Source organism: Pristiophorus japonicus, unplaced genomic scaffold, assembly GCF_044704955.1.
Source record: "Pristiophorus japonicus isolate sPriJap1 unplaced genomic scaffold, sPriJap1.hap1 HAP1_SCAFFOLD_325, whole genome shotgun sequence".
Lineage (NCBI taxonomy): Eukaryota > Metazoa > Chordata > Chondrichthyes > Pristiophoridae > Pristiophorus > Pristiophorus japonicus.
The window spans coordinates 369,889-393,278 of NW_027253052.1; the positions used below are offsets into that span (position 1 = coordinate 369,889).

The 23,390-nt window shown below is 50.2% G+C and overlaps 1 protein-coding gene across 2 annotated transcripts in view; it reads right to left on the bottom strand.

Annotated features, from left to right (window-relative positions):
* LOC139249566 (uncharacterized) overlaps positions 1–23,390 on the bottom strand; it is a 211,307-nt gene that overhangs the window by 61,811 nt on the left and 126,106 nt on the right. Inside the window, exon 4 of one of the 2 annotated variants that reach the window (XM_070872513.1) lies at positions 18,468–18,831. The exons of the other annotated variant lie outside the window; for it this stretch is intronic. Within the exon in view, the coding sequence (XP_070728614.1) occupies positions 18,762–18,831 (70 nt within the window). The 3' untranslated portion in view covers positions 18,468–18,761. Of the gene's footprint in view, positions 1–18,467; positions 18,832–23,390 lie in introns of those variants that run through there. 2 annotated transcript variants of the gene reach the window in all.

The window sequence follows — 23,390 nt, forward strand, 5'->3', positions numbered from 1 at the left end:
ATTGCTAATTAATCCTCTCTCGTTACACAAGATCCAGTCTAGGATGGCCTGCTCTCTAGTTGGTTCCTCGACATATTGGTCTAGAAAACCATTCCTTATACACTCCAGGAAATCCTCCTGCACAATATTCCTTCCAGTTTGATTAGCGCATTCAATATGTAGATTAAACTCACCCCTTATTGCATGCGTCCCTAATTTCCTGTTTGGTGGTCTGTACACAACTCCCACTAATGTTTTCTGCCCTTTGGTGTTTCGCAGCTCTACCCATATAGATGCCACATCATCCACGCTAATGTCCTTCCTTACTATTGCGTTAATCTCCTCTCTAACCAGTAATGCTATCCCACCTCCTTTTCCTTCCTGTCTGTCCTTCCTGAATATTGAATACCCCTAGATATTGAGTTCCCAGCCTTGGTTACCTTGGAGCCATGTTCCCGTAATCCCAACCACCTTATTATGAATGCTCCTCGCATTAAGACTCAGAGCCTTCAGGCTTGTTCTTTTAACACTCTTTGTCCTCTTAGAATTATGTAGTAATGTGGCCCTTTTTGATTTTTGCCATTGATTTCTCTGCCCTCCACTCTTGCTTTTCTCCTTGCTACCTTTTGCTTCTGCCACCTTTTTACTTCCCTCTGCCTCCCTGCATAGATTCCCATTCCCCTGCCATTTTAGTTTGAACCCTCCCCAACAGCACTCCGCCGAGGACATCGGTTCCGGTCCTGCCCAGGCGCAGACCATCCGGTTTGTACTGGTCCCACCTCCCCCAGAACCAGTTCCAATGTCCCAGGAATTTGAATCCTTCCCCCTTGCACCATTCCTCAAGCCACATATTCATCTGAGCTATCCTGCAATTCCTACTCTGAATGGCACTGGAGGGTTATTTCCTGAGATAGACCCACCACCACGGCCCCACCAACTACTTTAGTAACAGTGAGCACTACCAGGCCCCCGACCACCACACCCCCAACGCCACCAACGTGTCCAACTATGAACGCTGGGGCAAAAGGAGGATAAAAACCTGACCCTGCGAACACTTGAAGGCCCTGAATCAAAAACCATGAAGTTTAAAGTGGAACGAGGGTCAGGTAAAAAGCAGGACCAGGGAAAAAGAGGGATACTAGAAATGGTAGGCGTGGGATACGCGGCGGGAGTTGCGACGGTAAACACTATAGACCTGCACACGATAGATGATCGGGATGAAGATAATTAAAGGGTACAAGCACAACTGGGTAGTGGTGTGGAGAGGGAATTGTTACAAGTAGCCCACACATTGCGAGACCGTGCCAGAATATTCGATGGGCAGAGCAGAAAGAAACTTGAGTAGAACCTTACAGACAGAAATAGTTTGCGCAGGGTACGGAGCTTCGTTACTCAGTGGTATACAACATAACCAAGAGCAACTTTAAAATGGAAAGATGCCGGATTGGATAACACTTGATGTATTTACCAACTGGACCTTGGACAAAAACATGACTCATGCATGTGAGGTGCGGAGAAACAGTCATGCTTGAGTCCCAAAGGTCAGATGCGTAACCGGACATTTAACTATAATCGGTTTTGTACTATCAATATCATAGTATTATGTGACAAAGAGAGATCCCGTATACCAAACAGACAATATAGGGGAAATAAGAAATCAAACTTGCGTGCATTACCATGACCTACCTATCCAGATATGTAATTAAAGAGAACAACAGTACTAAGAGTCTCAGCATAGATGGTTGTTATAAAAATAACCAAGTTATTTTATGTCGAGATCCACTACGAATGACGACTGTGGATATGGCCAAATTGACGGATGCACCTTGACACTGGTACTGGTTGTAGTGCAAGGGATCATATAGGTCACCCCAACATGAGACTACCAAACTACCGCTGTTCCACGAGGAAATGGGGAATGATGTGTGAGCACCACGACAACTGAAATGACGGTCACAAATAAGGGAGATATCATGAATATTGACTTCTGCTTTACCCCGCTTGACAAGACATATTTAAATTATAAACTATATGAACTAAAGGAAGAAACATCAATGGGGCAATGATAGACATTATCCGAGAAGGATATGTGGAGGCTGCAAGGAGAACCGATACCGAACTGAATGAGGAACAAACTCGACTGGAGCAAGATATTTGGAGGCAAAGACTGAAGTATATAGTCCTGATAGAAGACATAGACAAACTGTGAAAGAACACTGAGGAAATGCTAGGTTCAATGTGCAAGTGCAATCCGTGGATATGGATAATGTCACATGTACTGGTTGTAGTGCAAGGGATCATATTGGTCATCTTGCTATTGTTAGCCTATAAAAAGTGTAACTGACGTAAGAGGCAGGCCATAGCATGAACTACAGTAAAAACACTGAATAAAGGGAAATTAGGCAGTCCTGCCAAAAGGACTTATCTTGTATTACCTTGATGGGAAAGCTGACAGGTGGGTCCTGCAGTTCCGGAGGTAGCGCTACCCAAGCGAAAGGACAACTCTAGGGGCTCACCCATGAGGAACAGATTGGGAAATGGCCTATCTTCGGCATTTGCCAAGGACCATAAGGGGGGATTGTAAGGGGGTATAATATAGTAAGGGGATAAAATACTGTCACCAAAGTGGAAGTAGACATTCGCTTATATGCATGTATAGCTCGCTTATAAAACTCACTTACAAATGGGTTTTAAAATGGAGAACAGCTAAAAAGCAAAGCTTGCTGGTAAATGCGTTGAACCCTAGCACAGACTGATGGAAGATTCAGTACAAACAACACTTGCCAAGGACAGTAGAATAAACTGTTTGGGGCACATAGATTATAGTATTGACTGTAGTTTTGACTCGAGTTCTTGGGAGAAGGGTAAGGAGGCAGCATCCTAGGAAACAAGGTTAATCAAAACATCATGAGGAACTGAGGCAAAGTTGACACCACTGAACAAACATATTCCAAAAGACTGACACGTGATGAAAGATGGAAAGGATGAGGAAACCACTCAGAGCCAGTCTGATAAGGGTCAACGAATCAATGTAACTTCGCTGATAAGCAGTAGACCAATCGATGGTTTGGTAGGAGGGTTGCACACCTCATAAAATGTATAACTGTCGATGTAGAAACCTCTGTTCTGAGAAGGGTTCATCAAAACTCTTCCCCTGCATACTTGAATAAAAACTGGTTGAACCGAGATTTCATCTGCGTGATTCCGTGATCGCTTTACGGGTGGGTGTTGATTCCTTATATCAGGGAGTCCACCTTGAAGAAGAGAAGTCTTCTTTTTACCCCAACACAAGTCTTCCTCAATTCGAGGTACTGCCTATGATGGTTAAGGGAAAATCGTGTTTCGTGATCGTGACTAACCTGATTGAATTTTTCAAGGAGGTAACCAGGAGGGTCGATGAGGGTAGTGCGTACGATGCCGTGTGTATGGATTTTAGCAAAGCTTTTGATAAGTTCCCACATGGTAGACTGGTCACAAAGGTTAAAGCCCATGGGATGCTGGGTAAAGTGGCTAGTTGGATCCAAAATTGGCTTATAGGTAAGAAGCGAAGGGTAATGATTGATGGATGTTTTTGTGACTGGAAGGATGTTTCCAGTGGGGTTCCGCAGCGCTCAGTATTGGGTCCCTTGCTTTTTGTGGTATACATCAATGATCTAGATTTGAATATAGGGTGTATGATTGAAAAGTTTGCAGATGTCACTAAAATTAGCTGTGTGGTTAATAATGAAGAGGAAAGTCATGGACTGCAGAAGGATGTCAATCTACTGATCAGGTGGGCAGAATAGTGGCAAATGGAATTTAATTTGGAGAAGTGTAAGCTAATGCACTTGGGGAGGGCTAATAAGGAAACGGTATACACATTTAATGGTAGGCCATTTAGAAATGTAGATTAACAAAGGGACCTTGGGAGGAAACTAAAACATTTTTGGGAGGAAACTAAAACATTAAATGGTGGCCCCCCGATCTGGGGGACGCACCAAACATTTACAAGGCCCTTTTTTTTGATATTTTGGGGGGATTTTTGTGTTTTTGTTTTTTGATTTTTTAAAGTTTTTTTGGGGGCACTAAAATCATATTTTTTTTTCTCCAAGTGCCCCCTATAAAAGGGGAGGGGGACATTAAAAACACCGTCAATTAAAACAAACAAAACTTTAAAACATAAAATCAAATTAAAATTTGGTTGCTGGGCGTGACGATGCACTCCAGTCCCTCCGGCGCCCACCTCATGCGGAAGGCCACGAGCGTACCGGTGGACACCGCGTGCTCCATTTCCAAGGACACCCTGGCGCGGATGTACGCGCAGAAGAGAGGCAGGCAGTCAGGCTGAACGACCCCCTCGACCGCCCGCTGCCTGGACCGGCTGATGGCACCCTTGGCCGTGCCCAGGAGCAGTCCTACGAGGAGGCTCTCAGACCTACCCGCTCCCCTCCGCACAGGGTGCCCAAAGATCAGGAGTGTGGGACTGAAGTGCAGCCAGAATTTCAGGAGCAGCCCCTTTAAATAATAAAACAGGGGCTGCAACCTCGTGCATTCGGTAAAAACATGGAACACGGACTCTTCCAGATCGCAGAAATTGCAGGCGGCCTGGGAGCCCGTGAACCGGCTTAAAAACTTATTGCACGGCACTGTTCCGTGCACCACCCTCCAGGCCAAGTCCCTGATAAATAGTGGGAGGACTCCCGCATAGAGTGCCCTCCATCAGGGACCCCCGCCACCTCCGGACGGCAAGATGGTACGCCATGACGTGTCCGGACGGCAGGCGAGGATGGCAATGTTGAGAGTGTGCAGGAGCAGCCCGTACATGAAACCCCTCCGCGCGGAACTGAAAGGCACGGGGGGAATTTCCTCAAGGCGGCTCAAGTTGTGAGGCGCCGGCTCCCGAAGGAGGTTCCGGGGTTTGGCGCCGATGAGGACTTCCGTCCGGACAGGGGTCAGTTCGGACGGGATCTCCCCACATGCTTGAGCCTCCTCGATGCACCTAACGGAGTCAGGGCCCAGAGCTGTTTTTAGCGACTCGATGGCATCGGTCGCGCGGCGGACGTTGGCAGAATTTAGGCGCCGCGCCAGCGTGTCTGGCGCCATCCAGCCCGCTCCTCCACCATCGAGCAGGTCCCTGACCCTGGTCACCTTACCAGCCACAGCCCTCTCGTCCGACTGCCACCTAAAACCTCGGTCGTGGAGGTACGGATTCCCGAGCAGCGGCTCCTGCAGGACAGCCGCCACTCCAGCCAGTGGAGAGCTGCGCTTGGTGGAGACTTTGTTCCAGACCCTGATGAGTTCCTTGTAAAAGACAGGCAGCTCCTGGAAGGCGGTCCTGACGCCCCCCAAGCTCACAAACATGAGCTGCATGTCGTAGTTGAGGCCGTGCTGCTGGCGGAAGAAATACGTCGCCAGAGCACGCCACCTAGGAGGGGGCTCGACGTAAAGGTATCTCTGCAGGGTCTGAAGACGGAAAGTCGCAAGCTGGGTGCTGACGCACACCAACGACTGACCGCCCTCCCCAAGCGGGAGACTCAAGACCGCGGCAGAGACCCAGTGCTTCCTGTTGTTCGAGAAGAAGTCCACCAGTTTCTTCTGTATCTTGGTGACAAACGCAGGGGGAGGGGTCAATGTGACCAGCCGGTACCACAACATAGCGGCCACCAGCTGGTTTATGACTAATGCTCGACCCCTGTAGGACAGCACTCGGAGCAGTCCTGTCCAGCGCCCTAGGCGAGCGGCAACCTTGGCCTCCAGCTCTTGCCAGTTCGCCGGCCAGGCTTCCTCATCGGGGCTAAAGTAGACTCCCAGATAGAGGAGATGGGTCGTGCTCCAGGCAAAAGGCCTGAGCTCCTCCGGCAGGGAGTCCATCCGCCACTGACGCACCAGGAGTCCGGAACATTTCTCCCAGTTGATCCTGGTGGAGGATGCGGCCGAGTAAATCTCCTGGCACTCACGCATCCTCCGCAGGTCAGCGGGATCCTCTACCGCGAGGAGCACGTCATCGGCGTAAGCCAAGAGGACGGCCTCCATGCCCGGCCCTTGCAGAACCAGTCCCGTCAACCTCATCTGCAGGACGCGCAGGAAAGGCTCCACGCAAACGGCGTATAACTGGCCGGACATGGCGCATCTCTGGCGCTCTCCTCACCTAAAGCGAAGGGGCGCCGTCAAGGACCCGTTAACTTTAATCAGACACTCCGCGGCGGCGTACAAAAGTCAGATCCGGGCGACGAAATGCGTTCCGAACCCGAAAGCGCGCAGAGTCCCGAACAGATAGTCGTGATCCACCCTGTCGAACACCTTCTCTTGGTCGAGAGATAGGAAGGCGACCGACAGACCAGCCTCCTGGGAATGATGGATGAGGTCCCGGACCAGATGGATGTTATCGTGGATTGTCCGGCCCGGGACCGTGCAGGACTGGTCGGGGTGGATCATGTGGTCCAGCACGGCGCCAAGGCGAGCAGACATCGCCCTGGCGAAGATTTTGTAGTGCGTGCTGAGGAGGGAGACCGGGAGCCAGTTCTTAAGACGGCGGAGATCACCCTTCTTAGGCAGCAGGACAATGACTGCCCTGCGCCAAGAGAGGGGCATCTCCCCGGTTGCCAGACTTTCCCCCAGGACCCGCGTGTAGTCGCCCCCCATGACGTCCCAGAATGCCCTGTGGAACTCCACGGTCAGCCCGTCCAGCCCCGGGGCTTTTCCCGTTGAGAGCCGGTCGAGGGCGCTGGTCAGCTCCGCCAGGCTTAGCGGAGCTTCCAGATTTTCTGTGCCCTCCGGGCTGACGTTCGGCAGGTCCTCCCACAAAACTCGCTGGACGGCTCCGGAGAGAACAGAGCCCCGTAATATTCACGGGCCCTGTTGTTGACGCCCTCCGGATCCGAGACGAGAGAGCCGTCGTCGGCCAGCAGCGTCAAGAGCTGCTTACGGACACTCTGTCTTTTTTCCAGCGAGTAGAAGAAGGGAGAGCCGCGGTCCAGATCCCGCAGGAACCGGATCCGCGACCTCATGAACGCGCCTCGGGACCCGATGAGCTGCAGGTCCTTCAGCGCGGCCTTCTTCGCTTCGTGCACCATCCGTAGGGCCGGGTCCTCAACGACTTGACCGAGACGGGTCTTCAGTTCAAGCACCTCTTTTTCTAGGCGCCCGACCCTGGCCACCCACCTCTTGGTCGACCCCCTCGCGTACTCTTGACAGAAGACGTGGACGTGAGCCTTGCCCACGTCCCAACATAGCCTCAAGGAGGGGAAGCCCCCCTGCTTCCTTCTCCAGTCGGCCCAGAAACGACGGAACGAGTCCTGGAACCGCACGTCCTCCAGCAACTGGTTGTTAAAATGCCAGTACGCGGACCCCATCCTCGCGCGGAGCGAAGCGAGCTCCGCCCACACCAGGTGGTGGTCCGAACATGGCACCGGCCGCATGGAGGCCGCCAGGATGCAGGAAACGTATGCCAGAGGCGGTCGACTCTGGACCATCCTACTCCAGGCCTCACCCAATTAGAGGCGCTGGAGTCGGGATGGAGCTTTCGCCAGACATCCAACAAGTCGAAGGACTCGACCAGGTCCCTCAACTTCTCCATCGCCGTCATGCTCTACGGGGCACTGGAGCGGTCCCTCGCCTCGAGGGTGAAGTTAAAATCCCCCCCGAGAACAATGCAGTCGTCGATGTCGACGGAGCCAAGAAGAGCGGACATCTTTTCGAAGAAGCGCGTTTGCTGCGGGCCGGGCTGAGGGGCGTACACGTTCACGAGATGGAGCGGCACGTCCCCCAGGCGAACCGTGACGTGCAGCAAGCGGCCTGGCACGGGCTCCTCGACCCCCAAGATCTCCGGCTGAAAATGCGGGGCCAACAAGATGGCCACCCCACTAGAAGTGGCGGTGAGGTGGCTCATGCGGACCTCTCCTTGCCATTCCAGGAGCCACGCAGCTTCGTCTCCCGGAACGGTGTGGGTTTCTTGCAGGAAGCACACCGCATATTTCCCCTCCCGCAGGAGCGAAAAATTGTTAAATCTACGGTGTGCCTCTCTGCCGCCGTTGATGTTGAGGCTGGCTATGGTTATCTTCATGACAAAAGCATAGTGCAACCTCTACCTAACCTATAGTGGGGGGGGAGTGGAGTCGTTTGTTGACCTCCACTCCTTCAGCAGCCCAGCGAGGAACCCTTTGAGCCGGCGCAGCTCAAGGCCTTGCGCCTTTGATGAGGGCCCGCCCACGGCCATGGTTTTAGTGGCGGCGCGGACAGACGCGATGATCAGCCCCGGCTCGGACCATCTTTCCAGGGCCAGATGGGCTCGGTTGCGGCAACCCTGGCTCTGGACCAAAAAGTCCCGGAGTTCCTTTTCAGGAATGAGGGGGGACTCAGCGATGGGCACGAGGAGATCCACCGCCTCACTGGCGATGGACTCTAGATCTTCACCTGCGTCCTCCACCGAGTCCCCGTCCCCCTCCGGGAGGTCGCCGCCAGCAGCCGGACCGTCGACCGCACGAGGTACGGCGAACGGCCCGGCCGCTCCATCCGGCCCCGGCTCTGCCCCGATCCCACCCCCAGGATCGTCGGCAGAGGAGTCTCCACTGGGCTCTTTTAAAAGTAGTGCTGGGTCAGGAAATGACAGCGGAAGGCATTCCTCCTCCGTCCCAAGAACCGGGGAACACGGAGAGACCTGGCCAAAGTAATTTTCCAGGTCCTCCAAGTACCCCAGCTCCAAAGTCGGGGGCGAGGGTTGTTGTTCTTCCCCCTTCCCGCCACCACCCACCGGCCCAGCGTGTACAGAATCGTTAAAATTATTCATAATTTCCGTTTCTTCCGGGCCGAGCGAAACCCGGGGGAAGTTGGTTAATAGCTGGGCAGGCTCAGGTTCGGCCTTTTCGGCCCCGCCCTCCTCAGTCCCCAGGACGCTCGACCCGGCGGCAATGCATTCCTCCGCTGGCCCCACGCCCCCCACGACAGGCAGATCTTCCACGCCATCCCCGGGAGGCAGAGGCTGGGCAGCCTCGACTGTCTCACCCTCCCCGGGGACAGATTCCTCCTGCCTACGTCACTGGTGGGGGACGCTGGTGGAGGACACGGGACACGCGGTGGGCACCGACTCCTCCGCGGAGGGATTTTGTTCCCCCTCCGCCTCATTGGAGCGGCGCCTCCTTTTGTTCCTGGGAGGGCGCGGAGGCAGGGAGACCTCCATGTCTGCCGAGGCCTCCCGCTCCACCATCCACTTTTTCTTTTCTTACCCGCGCCCCTCTGTGATACTGGTCAAGTGCTCGGGCACGGGCTCAGGGCACCCCGCGCTCGCCGATGTCAGGGTTGGGCTGAGTGCAGTGTTCAAGCTGTCTGGCGCACTGAGGGGACCCGCCTCTAGATGTTTCGCCTTCCTCCGCGCGTTCCTTCCGATCGGACGCTCTCCATCACCCCGCCAGAGGCCGTGAAAACAAAGGCCCCCGACGATGCCCGCGCACCCACAGCTCCCGGCACGCGGACGCTACTAGGGGGAGGGGTGGCGGCGGCGCCAGCCTTGGCCGCCCTCGGTGGTTTGGCGGCTTTGGAGGCGGGGCAGTTCTTGCGAACGTGCCCCACCTCCCTGCAGGCATGGCACCGCACGCCGTCCGATGTCCAAAAAGACGCGGTAGGCAGTCCCCTCGTGCACCACATTAAAATTGCCCTCCGTTGTCTCCTCCCGCGCCAGCCGGACAAAGAGCTGGCGGCGGAAGGAGAACACGTGGCGCAGGCTGTTTTCCCTGAAGCAGAGCGGTATGGGGTTGATCCCCGACCTTACCTCCCCCAGTTGGTGTAGGTGAGGGAGGAGGAGCTCAGCGGGAACAAAGGGCGGGACGCTTGAAATGATGACCCTCTGCGCGGTGGCCTCGAGAGGGTCCACCGGCAGGAATGTCCCGTGAGCCCTTTTCAAGAGCCAGGGACACCGCCTGCTCCGACCCCAGGAAGAATACAGCCTTCCCAGACATCTTAGAGGCTGCGACAATGGTCGAGGGGCCGACTACCCCAGCCATCGCCCGCACGCACTCCTCAATGTTCATTGTGGGGTGAGTGTAGCTCTTGATCCCGTGTTTTTTGGTTATAAGTCTGAATGGTGGCAGGGCAGCAGGAGGCGCAGGAGGCGCCGTGGATGTGGACGCCGCCTGCGCATATGTCCTTGCTGGCCCTGCCACCGGCGTGGATGGGGTCGCCATCACGGGGTCCCTTTAAGGGCTACACCCACCCCAAAGTCACAGGCCTTAATGGTCTTTAATGGGCCTCGTTGGTGTTTTGAGCAGAGGGAGCTCTTAATGGGGCACACCTCTCCCCTAGTTAACGAATGGGGAGGGGCCTTGCTCTGCTCAGTTGTCTTAATTATTTTACAATTGGGAGGAAAGGGCTCTCAGAGAGAGAGGGGAGAGACAGAGAGAGAGAGAAAGAGAGGTGGGGGGTGGGAAACAGGGAAGCTGCAAGGGCAGGTCTCCCCTCACAGCGATCGGTGGGTGTTTCTTGGGGTGCACTCCCCAGATAGCAAAAATCACAGTCTTTGTAGAATGATCTTCGGGTGGGGGGAGAAGATGTCTTCACCTGGGGTAGCTGGAGCCACCCAGGCACACAGTCCCAACGATGTTTAATAGGGTGATTAGTACGACTTCAGCCAGGTAGCTCCATCTAGCCCAGGCTAGGCAATGGGGGAGGGGTGCTTCAGTGGTGTGTAAGGTCCAGCTGTAAGCAAGACCCCCACACACACACACACATCCCCCGCGATGTTCCGGCCCTCAAGTTATCTTCTTTCCTCCCCCCACCGATACAACAAAGTCTTTCGGGGAATGCACCAAAACACACCCACCTGTCGAAGATTGTAGAAATGACTCTCCCTCCTTCCACACTGGATGGTGTTTTCTCAGGATGTTTTTTCCCCCTCTCTCCAACTCTCTGTAGTTGTAATAAGTGATACATTTTCTGCTCTCCACCTCTCCCTCTGGACGTTGAATGGTAGTAAGCCAGCCCTCTCCTCCTCTTCCTGGGCTGTTCTCAGGGTTCACTCCAGGCCTCCCAGACAGGAGCTTCAGCAGGGAGTTCCTTCTCTCTCAGCAGCACAGCTCCAACTGAATAGGCCACACCTCCAAAGCTCCACCATTGGTCTACTGATCGTTGAATGTACAGGACAGGTGGATAAGGTGGATAAGAAGGCATATGGAATGCTTGCCTTTATTGGCCAAGGCATAGAATACAAGAGCAGGAAAGTTATGCTTAAATTGTATAATATACTGGTTCGGCCACAGCTGGAATACTGCGTGCAGTTCTGGTCATCGTATTATAGGAAGGAAGTGATTGCACTGGAAAGGGTGCACAGATTTACAAGGATGCTGCCTGGAATGGAGAATCTTAGTTATGAGGACAGATTAGGTAGGCTGGGTTTGTTCTCCTTGGAACAGAGGAGGCTGAGGGGAGACTTCATTGAGGTGTAAAAAATGTTAAGGGGCCTGGATATAGTGGATAGCAATGCCTATTTCCTTGGTGGAGGGGTCAATTACGAGGGGCCATAGGTTTAAGATGGTTGGTGGAAAGTTTAGAGGGGATTTGAGGGGAAGCTTCTTCACGCAGAGGGTTGTGGGGGTCTGGAACTCGCTCCCTTGAAGGGTAGTGGAGGCATAAACCCCCACCACATTTAAAAGGTGCTTGGATGTGCACTTGAAGTGCCGTAACCTGCAGGGTTACGGACCTAGAGCTAGTAAGTGGGATTAGATTGGATAACCTCTTGTTGGCTGGTGCAGACATGATGGTAAGTACATCATGGAATCTAATACGGCCAGAGTGATCTCCTGGACTATTTTCGATCGCCAGGATGGGTCGGAGAGGAATTTTCCCAGATTTTTTCTACAATTGGTCTGGGTTTTTACCGCTTTTTTGTCTCTTCCAGGAGATCGCATGGCTCCGGGTGGGGTGGAGTGTAAAATGTTGCGATACATGGGGTATCGCAGTTGTGTGGGGCAGACTGGTTGGGCCAGATGCTCTTTATCTATCCGCCATTGTTCATTGGCTTCAATGTAACCTTAATTATTAGTAAAAGGTTTAACAATCACACTACACATTACCAGTTCATTCACCAGACTCACAATCACCTGCCTCATCATGGATCCCCTGAACCCAACTGGCTGGGGTTTTATTGAGTCTTGTGAACATCACGTGACTGGCTAAGCCACTCCCAACTCAACAACTCTTTTGAGGGGGGGGGGAACAAAATAAACATTAGATCAAGTGCCCCCCGATCTGGAGGACATCAATGTAACCTTAAGGACTGCTGATCGAGGACCGTGTGTCTCTTTGTCGGCTGCACGGACATGATGGCCGAAATGTCCTCCTTCTGCGCTGTAAATTTCTGTTTCTAAATAAGGAAACCAAAACTGTACACAGTACTCTAGGTGTGGTCACACCAATACCCTGTACAGTTGTAGCAGGACTTCCCTGCTTTTATACTCTATCCCCCTTACAATAAAGGCCAACATTCCATTTGCATTCATGATTACTTGTTGTACCTGAATACTAACATTTTGTGTTTCATGCACAAGGACCCCTAGGTCCATCTGTAATGCAGCATTTTGTAATCTCTCTCCATTTAAATGATAATTTTCTTTATTTTTCCTGCCAAAGTGGATAATCTCACACTTTCCCACATTATAGTCCATCTGTCAAATGTTTGCCGACTCACTTAGCCTGTCTATATCCCTTTGTAGATTCTTTGTGTCCTCCTCTCAACTTGCTTTCCCACCCATCTTTGTATCATCAGCAAACTTGGCTACATTACACTTGGTCCCTTCATCCAAGTCATTAATATAGATTGTAAATAGTTGAAGAGCCAGCACTGATCCCTGTGGCACTCCACTAGTTACTGTTTGCCAGCCGGAAAATGACCCATTTATTCCGACTCTCTGTTTTCTGTTAGTTAGCAAATCCTCAATCCATGCTCATATATTACCCCCAACCCACTGAGCTCTTACCTTGTGCAGTAACCTATTATGTGGCACCTTTTTGAATGCCTTCTGGAAATCCAAATACATGACATCCACTGGTTTCCCCTTATCCACCCTGCTCATTACATCCTCAAAGAACTCCAGCAAACTTGTCAACCATGATTTCCCTTTCATAACACCGTGCTTACTCTGCTTGACGGTGCATTTCCAAATCTATTATGTTTTTCCAAATGTCCCGCTATTGTTTGCTTAATAATGGACTCCAGCATTTTGCCAAAGACAAATGTTCGGCTAACTGGTCTATAGTTTCCTGCTTTTTATCTCACTTCTTTTTTAAACAGGGGCATTACATTTGAGGTTTTCCAACCCGCTGGGACCTCTGCAGAATCCAGGGAATTTTGTTAGATTGAAACCAATGCATCCACTATCTCTGCAGCCACTTCTTTTAATACCCTAAGATGCAGGCCATCAGGTGCAGGGGGCTTGTCCATCTTTAGTCCCATTATTTTACCGAGTACTTTTTCTTTAGTGATAGTGATTGTTTTATGTTTCCACCTGCCTATAGCCCCTTGATTATGTATTATTGGGATGTTTTTAGTGTCTTGTAATCTGACGACCGATACAAAATATTTGTTCAGTCTCTGCCATTTTCCTGTTCCCCATTATTAATTCCCCAGTCTCATCCTCTAAGGGACCAAGTGTTTACTTTAGCTAATCTCTTCCTTTTTATATACCTGTAGAAGCTCTTAATATGTTTTTATATTTCTTGCTAGTATACTCTCATAATCCATCTTCTCTTTCATCCTCTCTCTCATTATCTTTTTAGTTGCCCTTTGCTGGTTTTAAACATTTGCCAATCCTCTGGCCTCCCACTAATCTTGACAACATTGTATGCCATTGTTTACAATTTGATATCATTCTTTACTTCCTTATTTAGCCACGGATGGTTATCCCTTCTCTTAAAGTCTTTCCTTCTCTCTGGAATATATTTTATTGAGAGTTATAAAATATCTCCTTAAATGTCTGACACTGCTTATTAACCGTCGTACACTTTAATCTATTTTCCCAGTCCCCTTTAGCTAACTGTCCCTTCATACCTTTGTAATCACCGTCATTTAAGATCAGGACACTGTTTTGAGACCAAACTTTCTCACCAACTGAATTTGAAATTCAACCATGCTACGATCACTCTTTCCTCGAGGTTCCTTTGCTATGAGATCATTTATTAATCCTGTCTCATTACACAGTACCAGATCTAATATAGCCTGCTCCCTGGTTTCCACTCCGTACTGTTGAAGGAAACCATCCTGGAACACTCTATGACCTCTTCCTCAAGGCTACCTTTGCCAATTTGATTTATCCCATCAATATGAAGATTAAAATCGCCCATGATTATTGCTGTACCTTTCTTACAAGCCTCCATTATTTCTTGATTTATACTCTGTCCAACAGCGTGGCTACTGTTAGGGAGCCTATAGACTAACCCAGTAGTGACTTCTTCACATTATTTATCTCCACCCAAACTGATTCTACATCTTGAACTGCTGAGCCAATATCATTTCTCACTACTGCACTGATCTCATCCTTTATTAACAGAGCTATCGCATCTCCTTTTCCTTTGACTATCCTTCTGAATTGTCAAATATCCCTGAATATTCAGTTCCCAGCCTTGGTCACCTTGCAACCACGTTCCTGCAATGGCTACAAGATCATACCCATTTATATCTATTTGTGCCGTCAACTCATCTATCTTGTTACAAGTGCTGCTTGCATTCAGATAAAGAGCTTGTAATTGTCTTTTTACCATGTTTGCCTGCTTTGACCCCACTTTCTGATACACTCTTATTTTTATACCATTCTGTCCCTTCCTGTCACTCTGGTTATCAACTCCCCGATCAACGAAGGTTCACCAGACTGATTCCCGGGATGGCAGGACTGACATATAAGGAGAGGCTGGATTGGCTGGGCCTGTATTCACTGGAGTTTAGAAGGATGAGAGGTGATCTCATAGAAACATATAAAATTCTGATGGGACTGGACAGGTTAGATGCAGGAAGAATGTTCCTGATGTTGGGGAAGTCCAGAACCAGGGGACATAATCTAAGGATAAGGGGTAAGCCTTTTAGGACTGAGATGAGGAGAAACTTCTTCACTCAGAGAGTTGTTAACCTGTGGAATTCCCTGCCGCAGAGAGTTGTTGATGCCAGTTCATTGGATATATTCAAGAGGGTGTTAGATATGGCCCTTACGGCTAAAGGAATCAAGGGTTATGGAGAGAAAGCAGGAAAGGGGTACTGAGGAAATGATCAGCCATGATCTTATTGAATGGCGGTGCAGGCTCAAAGGGTCGAATGGCCTACTCCCGCACCTATTTTCTATGTTTCTATGATCGCCACCCTGCTCTAATGCCTTCGCCTTTCTCTTTGACCTTTTACATGTTCGCTCACCTGAACCCCTCCCCACCCACTAATTGGTTTAAAACCCTCTCTACAGTCCTAGTTATTCGATTCGCCAAGATACTAGGACCAGCACGGTTCAAGTGAAGACTGTCCCAACAGAACAGCTCCCTCTTAGCCCAGTACTGTTGCCAGTGCACCAGGAATCGAAACCCATTTCTCCCACACCAGTTTTCGAGCCATGCATTCATCTCTCTGATCTTATTTACCCTATGCAAATTTGCTCGTGGCTCACGTAGTAATTCAGATATTATTACCCTTGTGGTTCTGCTTTTTAATTTAGAAAGATTGGATAGTCTGGGTGGTTTTATTTGGAACAGAAAAGGCTGAGGAGAGACTTAATGGTGGTGTATAAAACTATGAGGGGCATGGGGCCCAAGTTTCGGGTGGAGTTGCTCCTATTTTTTTGGAGCAACTAGTTTAGTTTGGAGTATGTTAGAAATTGCAATTCTCGGCACTTAGTTTGCTCCAGTTCTAGTGAGTTAGTTTAGGTTGGTTTAGTTCAGGTATTTCTTTTTCAAAAGGGGGTGTGTCCAGCCACTCAGGCCTGTTTTGCAAATTTTGGCAGCGAAAACTTACTCCAAACTAACTTAGAATGGAGTAAGTGCCCACTTTTGTAAGTTCCGAACAACCTTACCTAGAGTTAAGCTCAGTGCAGGCACAACCAGAGACGGTGGGTGGGAATTAAACACAAAAAGGACTGAAGCATTAAACACATCACTTAACATGGCCTAAACCTCTTTCGATGATATTTTGCTTGATGTCTGCTGAATGAAGATAGTTGGTTCTCTTTTTATAAATAAACAAGTGTAGGCTTCCAGCTGAGGCAGGCACATCAACACCTAATTATGGCTAATTTGATCCTTTGGAAATCATCATACCCCATTAAACCTATGACTTGAATGATTCACCTCATTTGTAAAACTAACTGTTTGGCATTGTGCCTCTGTCAGGGACTGGCTGTTAGAGTAAGGTGTTGTAAACCACCCTAAAACCCACCATTGTCTCCCACATCCCCAGCAGCACTCTTCCCCCCCCGCACCCGCCCCCCCTCACCCACCTCCCAACCCGTCGCTCCGTGTGTCCCTCCTCACTCCTGCACTCCCAACAGCACTCTTCCCCTCCCCGCCCCCAGCTCCCAACCCAACCCCTCGCAGCCAGCAGCAGGACCAACCTGTGTGTCTCAGATACTGTAGGGTAATTAGTCGCTGGCTTCCTCGGTCCACGGACACCCATCCCACTGCAGCAGGAGAGATCTCCAAGCCACGACACGCCACACCAGCACGCCCCTCGGTCATGGCTAGATGCGGGAGGCAGGCATGACTGAAGGGGTGAGGGATGTTTATCTTTTGCAGGTGTTCCTAAATGTTGTGTTTGGTATGATAATGGACCATGAATCAGTTGTAATGTTAAATAATAAACTTTATTGAAACATTTACAATATACTTTACTTTAGTGCAATAATAATAAAAGCATTCTTGTCATGATTCAGTTTCAATGTACAATATATTTCATTGAAATCTTTACAATGTACTTGACATTAGTGCAATAAAATCATTCTTCTATTAAAATTTGATATGACTCTTTCCGATCACTTAACAACCCCAAAAACTTATATAGTTTTAAAGTTAGAAAACTTAGTAAACAATTTTAATTTGTGAATAAATCACTGAAAAACCTTAAGATAACTTTTAACGCAGTCAATTTAAACAACTTATTAAGATCACTTAAAAACTCTAAGATCACTTATATACTTGTAAAGTTACAAAACTTAGTACACAATTTCAATTTGAAAACAGTTACAACATTGGCATCAAATCTACTACATCAACACCAACAGCAAAGAAAGGCTGCACCCAGCTCTCATCCACATCTCGGTGCATGTGCACTGCCTCATGGGGGCGGGGGGTGTAGGGGAAGAGAAGGGGTGGTAGGGGAAGAGCGGAGGGTAGGGGAAGAGACAGGGTGGGTGGGAGAGATTGGGGGTCCCAGCTTGGATCTCTACAGAGGCTGATACTGGGATTGCAGTGGGAGGGGCATTTGATTGGCCGGGAGGTGTGCGCTTATTGCAGCAGCTAACTGCCTGATGGCCTCTGCCAGCATTTGCACTGCCCCAGCAAATCCCACACTCAGTTCACATGGCATAACTGCTATTTGCCCAGACAGCACTGTCAACTCATCAACAACCCCTCTGATGGTGCCCTCCAGTGAACGGGTAAGGTCATTGCCCTCCACACCCAATGCTATAACGTCAAGCACATTTGTTGAACGCTGCATCTCAGGAGAGTCTACTCGGGTTCTCCTTCCTCTCCCCCCGGCTCTGCCTCGTGGCACCACTCTAGTGCGAGGCTCAGGGTGGGATGGTGGGGCCCTGGGTGTTCCACACTGCATTCCACCACCACCACCACCACCACCACCGGGACCCGCTTCCTCTGACAGTGAGGCCCTGGGTGTTCCACACTGCATTCTACCACCACCACCGTGACCCTCTATCTCTGATAATGGAGTCCTGGGTGCTACAAGCTGCATTCTACCACCACCACTGTCACTCTCTACCTCTGATAATGGAGCCCTGGGTGCTACAAGCTGCATTCTACCACCAGCACTGTGACCCTCTATCTCTGATAATGGGGCCCTGGGTGCTACAAGCTGCATTCCACCACCACCACTGTGCCCCTCTACCTCTGATAATGGGGCCCTGGGTGCTACAAGCTGCATTCTACCACCACCACTGTGCCGCTCTACCTCTGATAATGGAGCCCTGGGTGCTGCAAGCTGCATTCTACCACCACCATTGGGACTCTCTACCTCTGATAATGGGGAACCTGATGTTCCAAGCTGCATTCCACCACCACCACTGTGACCCTCTACCTCGAAGAATGTGAAACCATGGAACGTCTTACCAGAATTTACATCACTAAGCGCGGATGGGTACGTGAGGAGAAGATGACATGCCGCATCAGAACTTAAAGCACCACGCAAGGATGGGGGGTGGATGAAGGAGTGGAATGTTGGAGGAGAATTCATGGTATTCTCTGGGATAATGAGGCCCTGCACTATGGACTGATCCATATTACGATCAACATTCTTCCCTGATCCATTCCCCCTTCCTCCCCCCACCAACGCTTTGGTCTTGATCGCATGCATCCGACTCTTCCTCTGAATCTTTAGAGTGACATCATGTTCTGCAAAATATAACTGAACAGTCAAATGGTTAGCACCACAGGAGTGGGCAGGATGGGTGACATAGATAGTCTCGCACATAGCAGGCTCGGCAGCAGGATGATTTGAAGGGTCACGATGCATTTTCAGGACTTACCCTCTCCCAAGCGTGTGGGCCCAGCTTGTGCATCACTGATTGCCTTTCTCCAGGCATGACTCATCATGGCAGCGACCCTCTGTTCCAAGGGTATCAGTGGGTGCAGATTTGGCGGGCCTCCTCCTGATTGTGTTCTTTCCCTTTTGTTGTGAGCCAATTTCTTCTGCAATGTTGAAAATATAACTATTTAGAGAGGGTGCCTTTCTGCTGGGTGGGACATGTACAGCTGGTCACATTTACAATTGCAATTCCATTGAGAAAAGGAAGATATTACTTACACTAACGACTTGACCAAGGTCCTGACAATTCTTTTTACACTGGGCTCCAGATCTTCTGGTATTCAGCACTGCGCACTATTCATCTGCAACTAGGTCCCAGCGTTTCTTGATTTCTTTGGGTGCCACCTTTGTGCGGCCTCTGTTGCTGGTGTCCAGCTCCTGCCATCTCCCCTCAATGACATTAACTAGTGTCTCGACTTCGTCATGCAAGACATTTTTCGTTCTCGCTGCACATTCTTGCATTGCTGTACGGGTACTGGATTTCCAGTCAGTGATTTTTAAAAACACAGTCCTTTCCTTGCATGCACGTGTGCAGTACCCCTTTGCACTCCAAGAATCACTTAAGACTTTTCACTCCTTCCCTTCCTGCACCCAAAAATCACACAGCTCACTGTAACAGAGTGCCACGTTTTCCCTTTAAATGTCCTTGCTTGCAACTATGCAGTACTTTTGCAGCACTCCTTTGCACAACAAGAATCAATAAAATAATTTTTACTCCTTTTCCTACCTTCAACCAAAAATCCAAGCAAGCTTTAAATGTGTGTCTGTAACATTCTTCCTTTAATTGTCCTTGCTTGCACCTATGCAGCACCGTTGCAGCACTCCTTTGCACAAGAATCAGTAAAATAATGTTTACTCCTTTTCCTACCTGCAACCAAAAATCCCAGCTAGCTTTAAATGAGTGCCCCGCTCTCCCTTTAAATGGCCGATTGCCAAGGTCGAGGTCCCATTGCGCATGCGCGCATGTTGTTCCGCGCACGTGCAAGGGAGCCGGCTGAGAAAGACACGCAGGGGCTTAGCCCCGCCCCCCTGCAGACTGCGATAGGTTTGCTCCACCCCAGGGAGATACCATTGCACCACGCCATGCCAAGCTCCAGGAGGACTGGAGAATTGCTCGGGAAGATTCCGGCACGCTTTCGAGCCCAGGCAGGTCACGTAAGTCTCGGAGGTGCACCGTTTTCGCCAGAACCGGAAACTTGGGCCCTGAGAGTGGACAGGAAGGACCTATTTCCATTAGCAGAGAGATCAATAACCAGAGGACATAGATTTATAGTAATTGGTAGAAGGATTACAGGGGAGTTGAGGTGAACATTTTTCACCCAGAAGGTGGTCTGGAATCACTGCCTGAAAGGATGGTAGAGGCAGAAACCCTCAGCACATTTAAAAAGCACTTGGATATGCACTTGAACTGCCGTCACCTACAAGGCAATGGACCAAGAGTAGGAAAATGGGATTAGGCTGTGATTTGTCCTTACTATACAGTATAAATGCACACAAGGCCCATAGTTGAGAGAAGGTCACTCTGTGACCAGTTACCTTTATTACCAAGACCTCAAGTGATGAAGGTGGGTGGAGCTTTCCCTTTTATACCTGAAAGTCCAGGTTAGGGGTGTCTCCCACAAGTTCACCCCCTTGTAGTCAATGTTCTCAAGGTATACAACTTAGGTCAGCTTATACATGGGTTACAATGATAGTTGAATACATGACATCACCTCCCCCCATAAAGTCTTATTGGGATCACATGTTAAGTCTCTCTGGTGGTTTATGCTCCCTTGTAGAGCGCCTGAGTTGGGGCTCCAGTTGTTGGGCACTGGCCTGAGTGTCTGCTGTTTACGGTGCCTCAGGCCTGTCCGGACTGCCCACAGTGACTGGGCTCTCCTCCACTTGGTTCTGGTGTTCGGTCAACTGTGGTGGAGTAAACTCTACGTCGTGTTCTTCCTCTGCTTCTTCTATGGGGTTGCTGAACCTCCTTTTAGTTTGATCCACGTGTTTGCGACAGGTTTGCCCATTGGTAAGTTTAACTTCCAAAACCCTATTCCCCTCTTTGGCAATCACAGAGCCTGCAAGCAGTTGGGCCCTGCAGCATAATTAAGGACAAAAACAAGGTCATTGACATCAATACATCACGCCCTCGCATTCCTGTCATGGTAGTCACATTGTGACTGACGCCTGCTCTCAACAATTTCTTTTGAGCGTCCTTTTCATTAGCAGCTCTGCGGATGGAACCCCATGGAGGCAAGTGTGGTCGAGATCTATTGGCCAACACGAGACACGATAAGCGACTTTGTAGGGAACCCCCTTGGATTCTGAGCATCCCCTGTTTGATTATCTGCACTGCTTGTTCCGCCTGGCCGTTTGAGGCCGGCTTGAAAGGTGCCATTCTGACATGGTTGATTCCATTGCCTGGAATTCAGTGCTTGTGAAGCACGGGCCATTGTCGCTGACCAAGACATCCGGTAGACCATGGGCGGCGAACATTGCCCGTAGACTTTCTACCGTGGCAGAGGATGTGCTTGAATTTAAAATGGCACAGTCAATCCATTTGGAGTAGGCGTCTACTACAACCAAAAACATTTTTCCCATGAAAAGACCTGCGTAGTCCACATGGATGCGTGACCATGGCTTGGCGGGCCAGGACCAGGGGCTAAGGGGGGCTTCCCTGGGTGCGTTGCCCAGCTGAGTACATGTGTTGCACCTGTGAACACAAAGTTCCAGGTCTGCATCTGTCCCTAGCCACCAAACGTGTGACCTGGCAATTGCTTTCATCATGACAATGTCCGGGTGCTCATTGTGAAGTTCTCTGATGAACACCTCTCTGCCCATCTGGCGCATGACTACTTGGTTTCCCCACACTAGGCAATCAGCCTGAATCGAGAGTTCATCCTTGCGCCTATGAAACGGTTTAAATTCCTCAGGGCATCCCCCAAACATGGCTGCTCAGTCCCTATTCAGGACACATTTCTTAACTAAAGACAGTATCGGATCTTTATTTGTCCAGACTTTAATCTGACGGGCTGTCACAGGTAAGCCTTCACTTTCGAAAGCTTCAACAGCCATGATCTTCTCAGCATCATTCTCAGTTGCCCCCTCAGTGGTGGCTAGTGGGAGCCTGCTGAGTGCATCGGCGCAGTTTTCAGTGCCCGATCTGTCCCGAATTGTGTAGTCATAGGCGGCTAACGTAAGTGCCCACCTCTGTATGCGGGAAGATGCATTCGCTTTTATGGCCTTGTTGTCGGCCAAAAGGGACGTTAGGGGTTTGTGACCTGTCTCCAGCTCAAACTTCCTGCCAAACAGGTACTGGTGCATTTTTTTTACTGCATATACACATGCTAGCGCTTCCTTTTCTACCATCCTGTAGCCCCTTTCTGCCTGGGACAGACTTCTGGAGGCATAAGCTACCGGCTGTAACTGATCAGTGGCATTCACATGCTGCAACACACCCCCGACCCCATAGGACGATGCATCGCATGTTAAAACAAGTTTCTTACATGGGTCATATTATGCTAATAGTTTGTTAGAGCATAACAAATTGCGTGCTCTATCAAAAGCCTTTTCCTGGCTGTCCCCCCAGACCCAATCGCGACCTTTGCCTTGGAGCACGTGTAGCGGCTCTAACAGCGTGCTCAATTTGGGAAGAGAGTTACCAAAATAGTTCGGGAGCCCCAGGAGCAAACGCAGCTCCGTCGTGTTACAGGGTCTGGGTGCTCTCTGGATCGCTTCCGTTATGGACACAATAGGTCTGATCCCGTCTGCTGCTACCCTCCTCCCCAGGAATTCTACCTCGGAGCTAAGAAGACACACTTCGCCTTTTTCAGTTGCAGCCCTACTCGGTCCAGTCTGCATAGCACCTCCTCCAGGTTGTGGAGCTGTTCTTCAGTATCACGACCCGTGATGAGGATGTCGTCTTGAAATACCACCGTCCTTGGAATCGACTTGAGGAGGCTTTCCATATTTCGCTGAAAGATTGAAGCGGCCGAACGAATCCCGAACGGACATCTGTTATACTCAAACATCCCCTTGCATGTCGTGATGGTGGTCAGCTTCTTCGACTCACTCGCCAGCTCCTGCATCATGTAAGCTGAGGTCAGGTCCAATTTTGAAAAAAGTTTGCCACCGGATAGCGTCGCAAAGAGGTCCTCCGCGCTTGGTAGTGGATACTGGTCTTGGAGTGACACCCGATTGATGGTGGCCTTGTAATCGGCACATATCCTGACCGACCCATCCGCCTTGAGCACCGGCACAATCGGGCTCGCCCAGTCACTGAATTCAACTGGCGAGATGATGCCTTCTCTCAGCAGGCGGTCCAATTCGCATTCTATCTTTTCCCACATCACGTACGGCACCGCTCTGGCCTTGTGGTGTACTGGCCTGGCGTCCGGGTTTATGTGAATCACTACCTTGGCCCCCATGAAAATACCGATGCCGGGTTGAAATAAGGAGTCAACTTTGTCCAGGACCTGTGAGCATGATACGTGCTCCACAGAAGAAATTGCATTGACATCGCCCCATTTCCAGTTCATGACAGCACGCCAACTGCTCCCCAGTAGTGCGGGACCGTCCCACGGGCAATCCAGAGTGGCAACCTGTTCTCCAAATCTTTGTGGGTCATGACTACCGTGGCGCTGCTGAGCACCGCAATTATCTCCTTTGTATATGTCCGTAG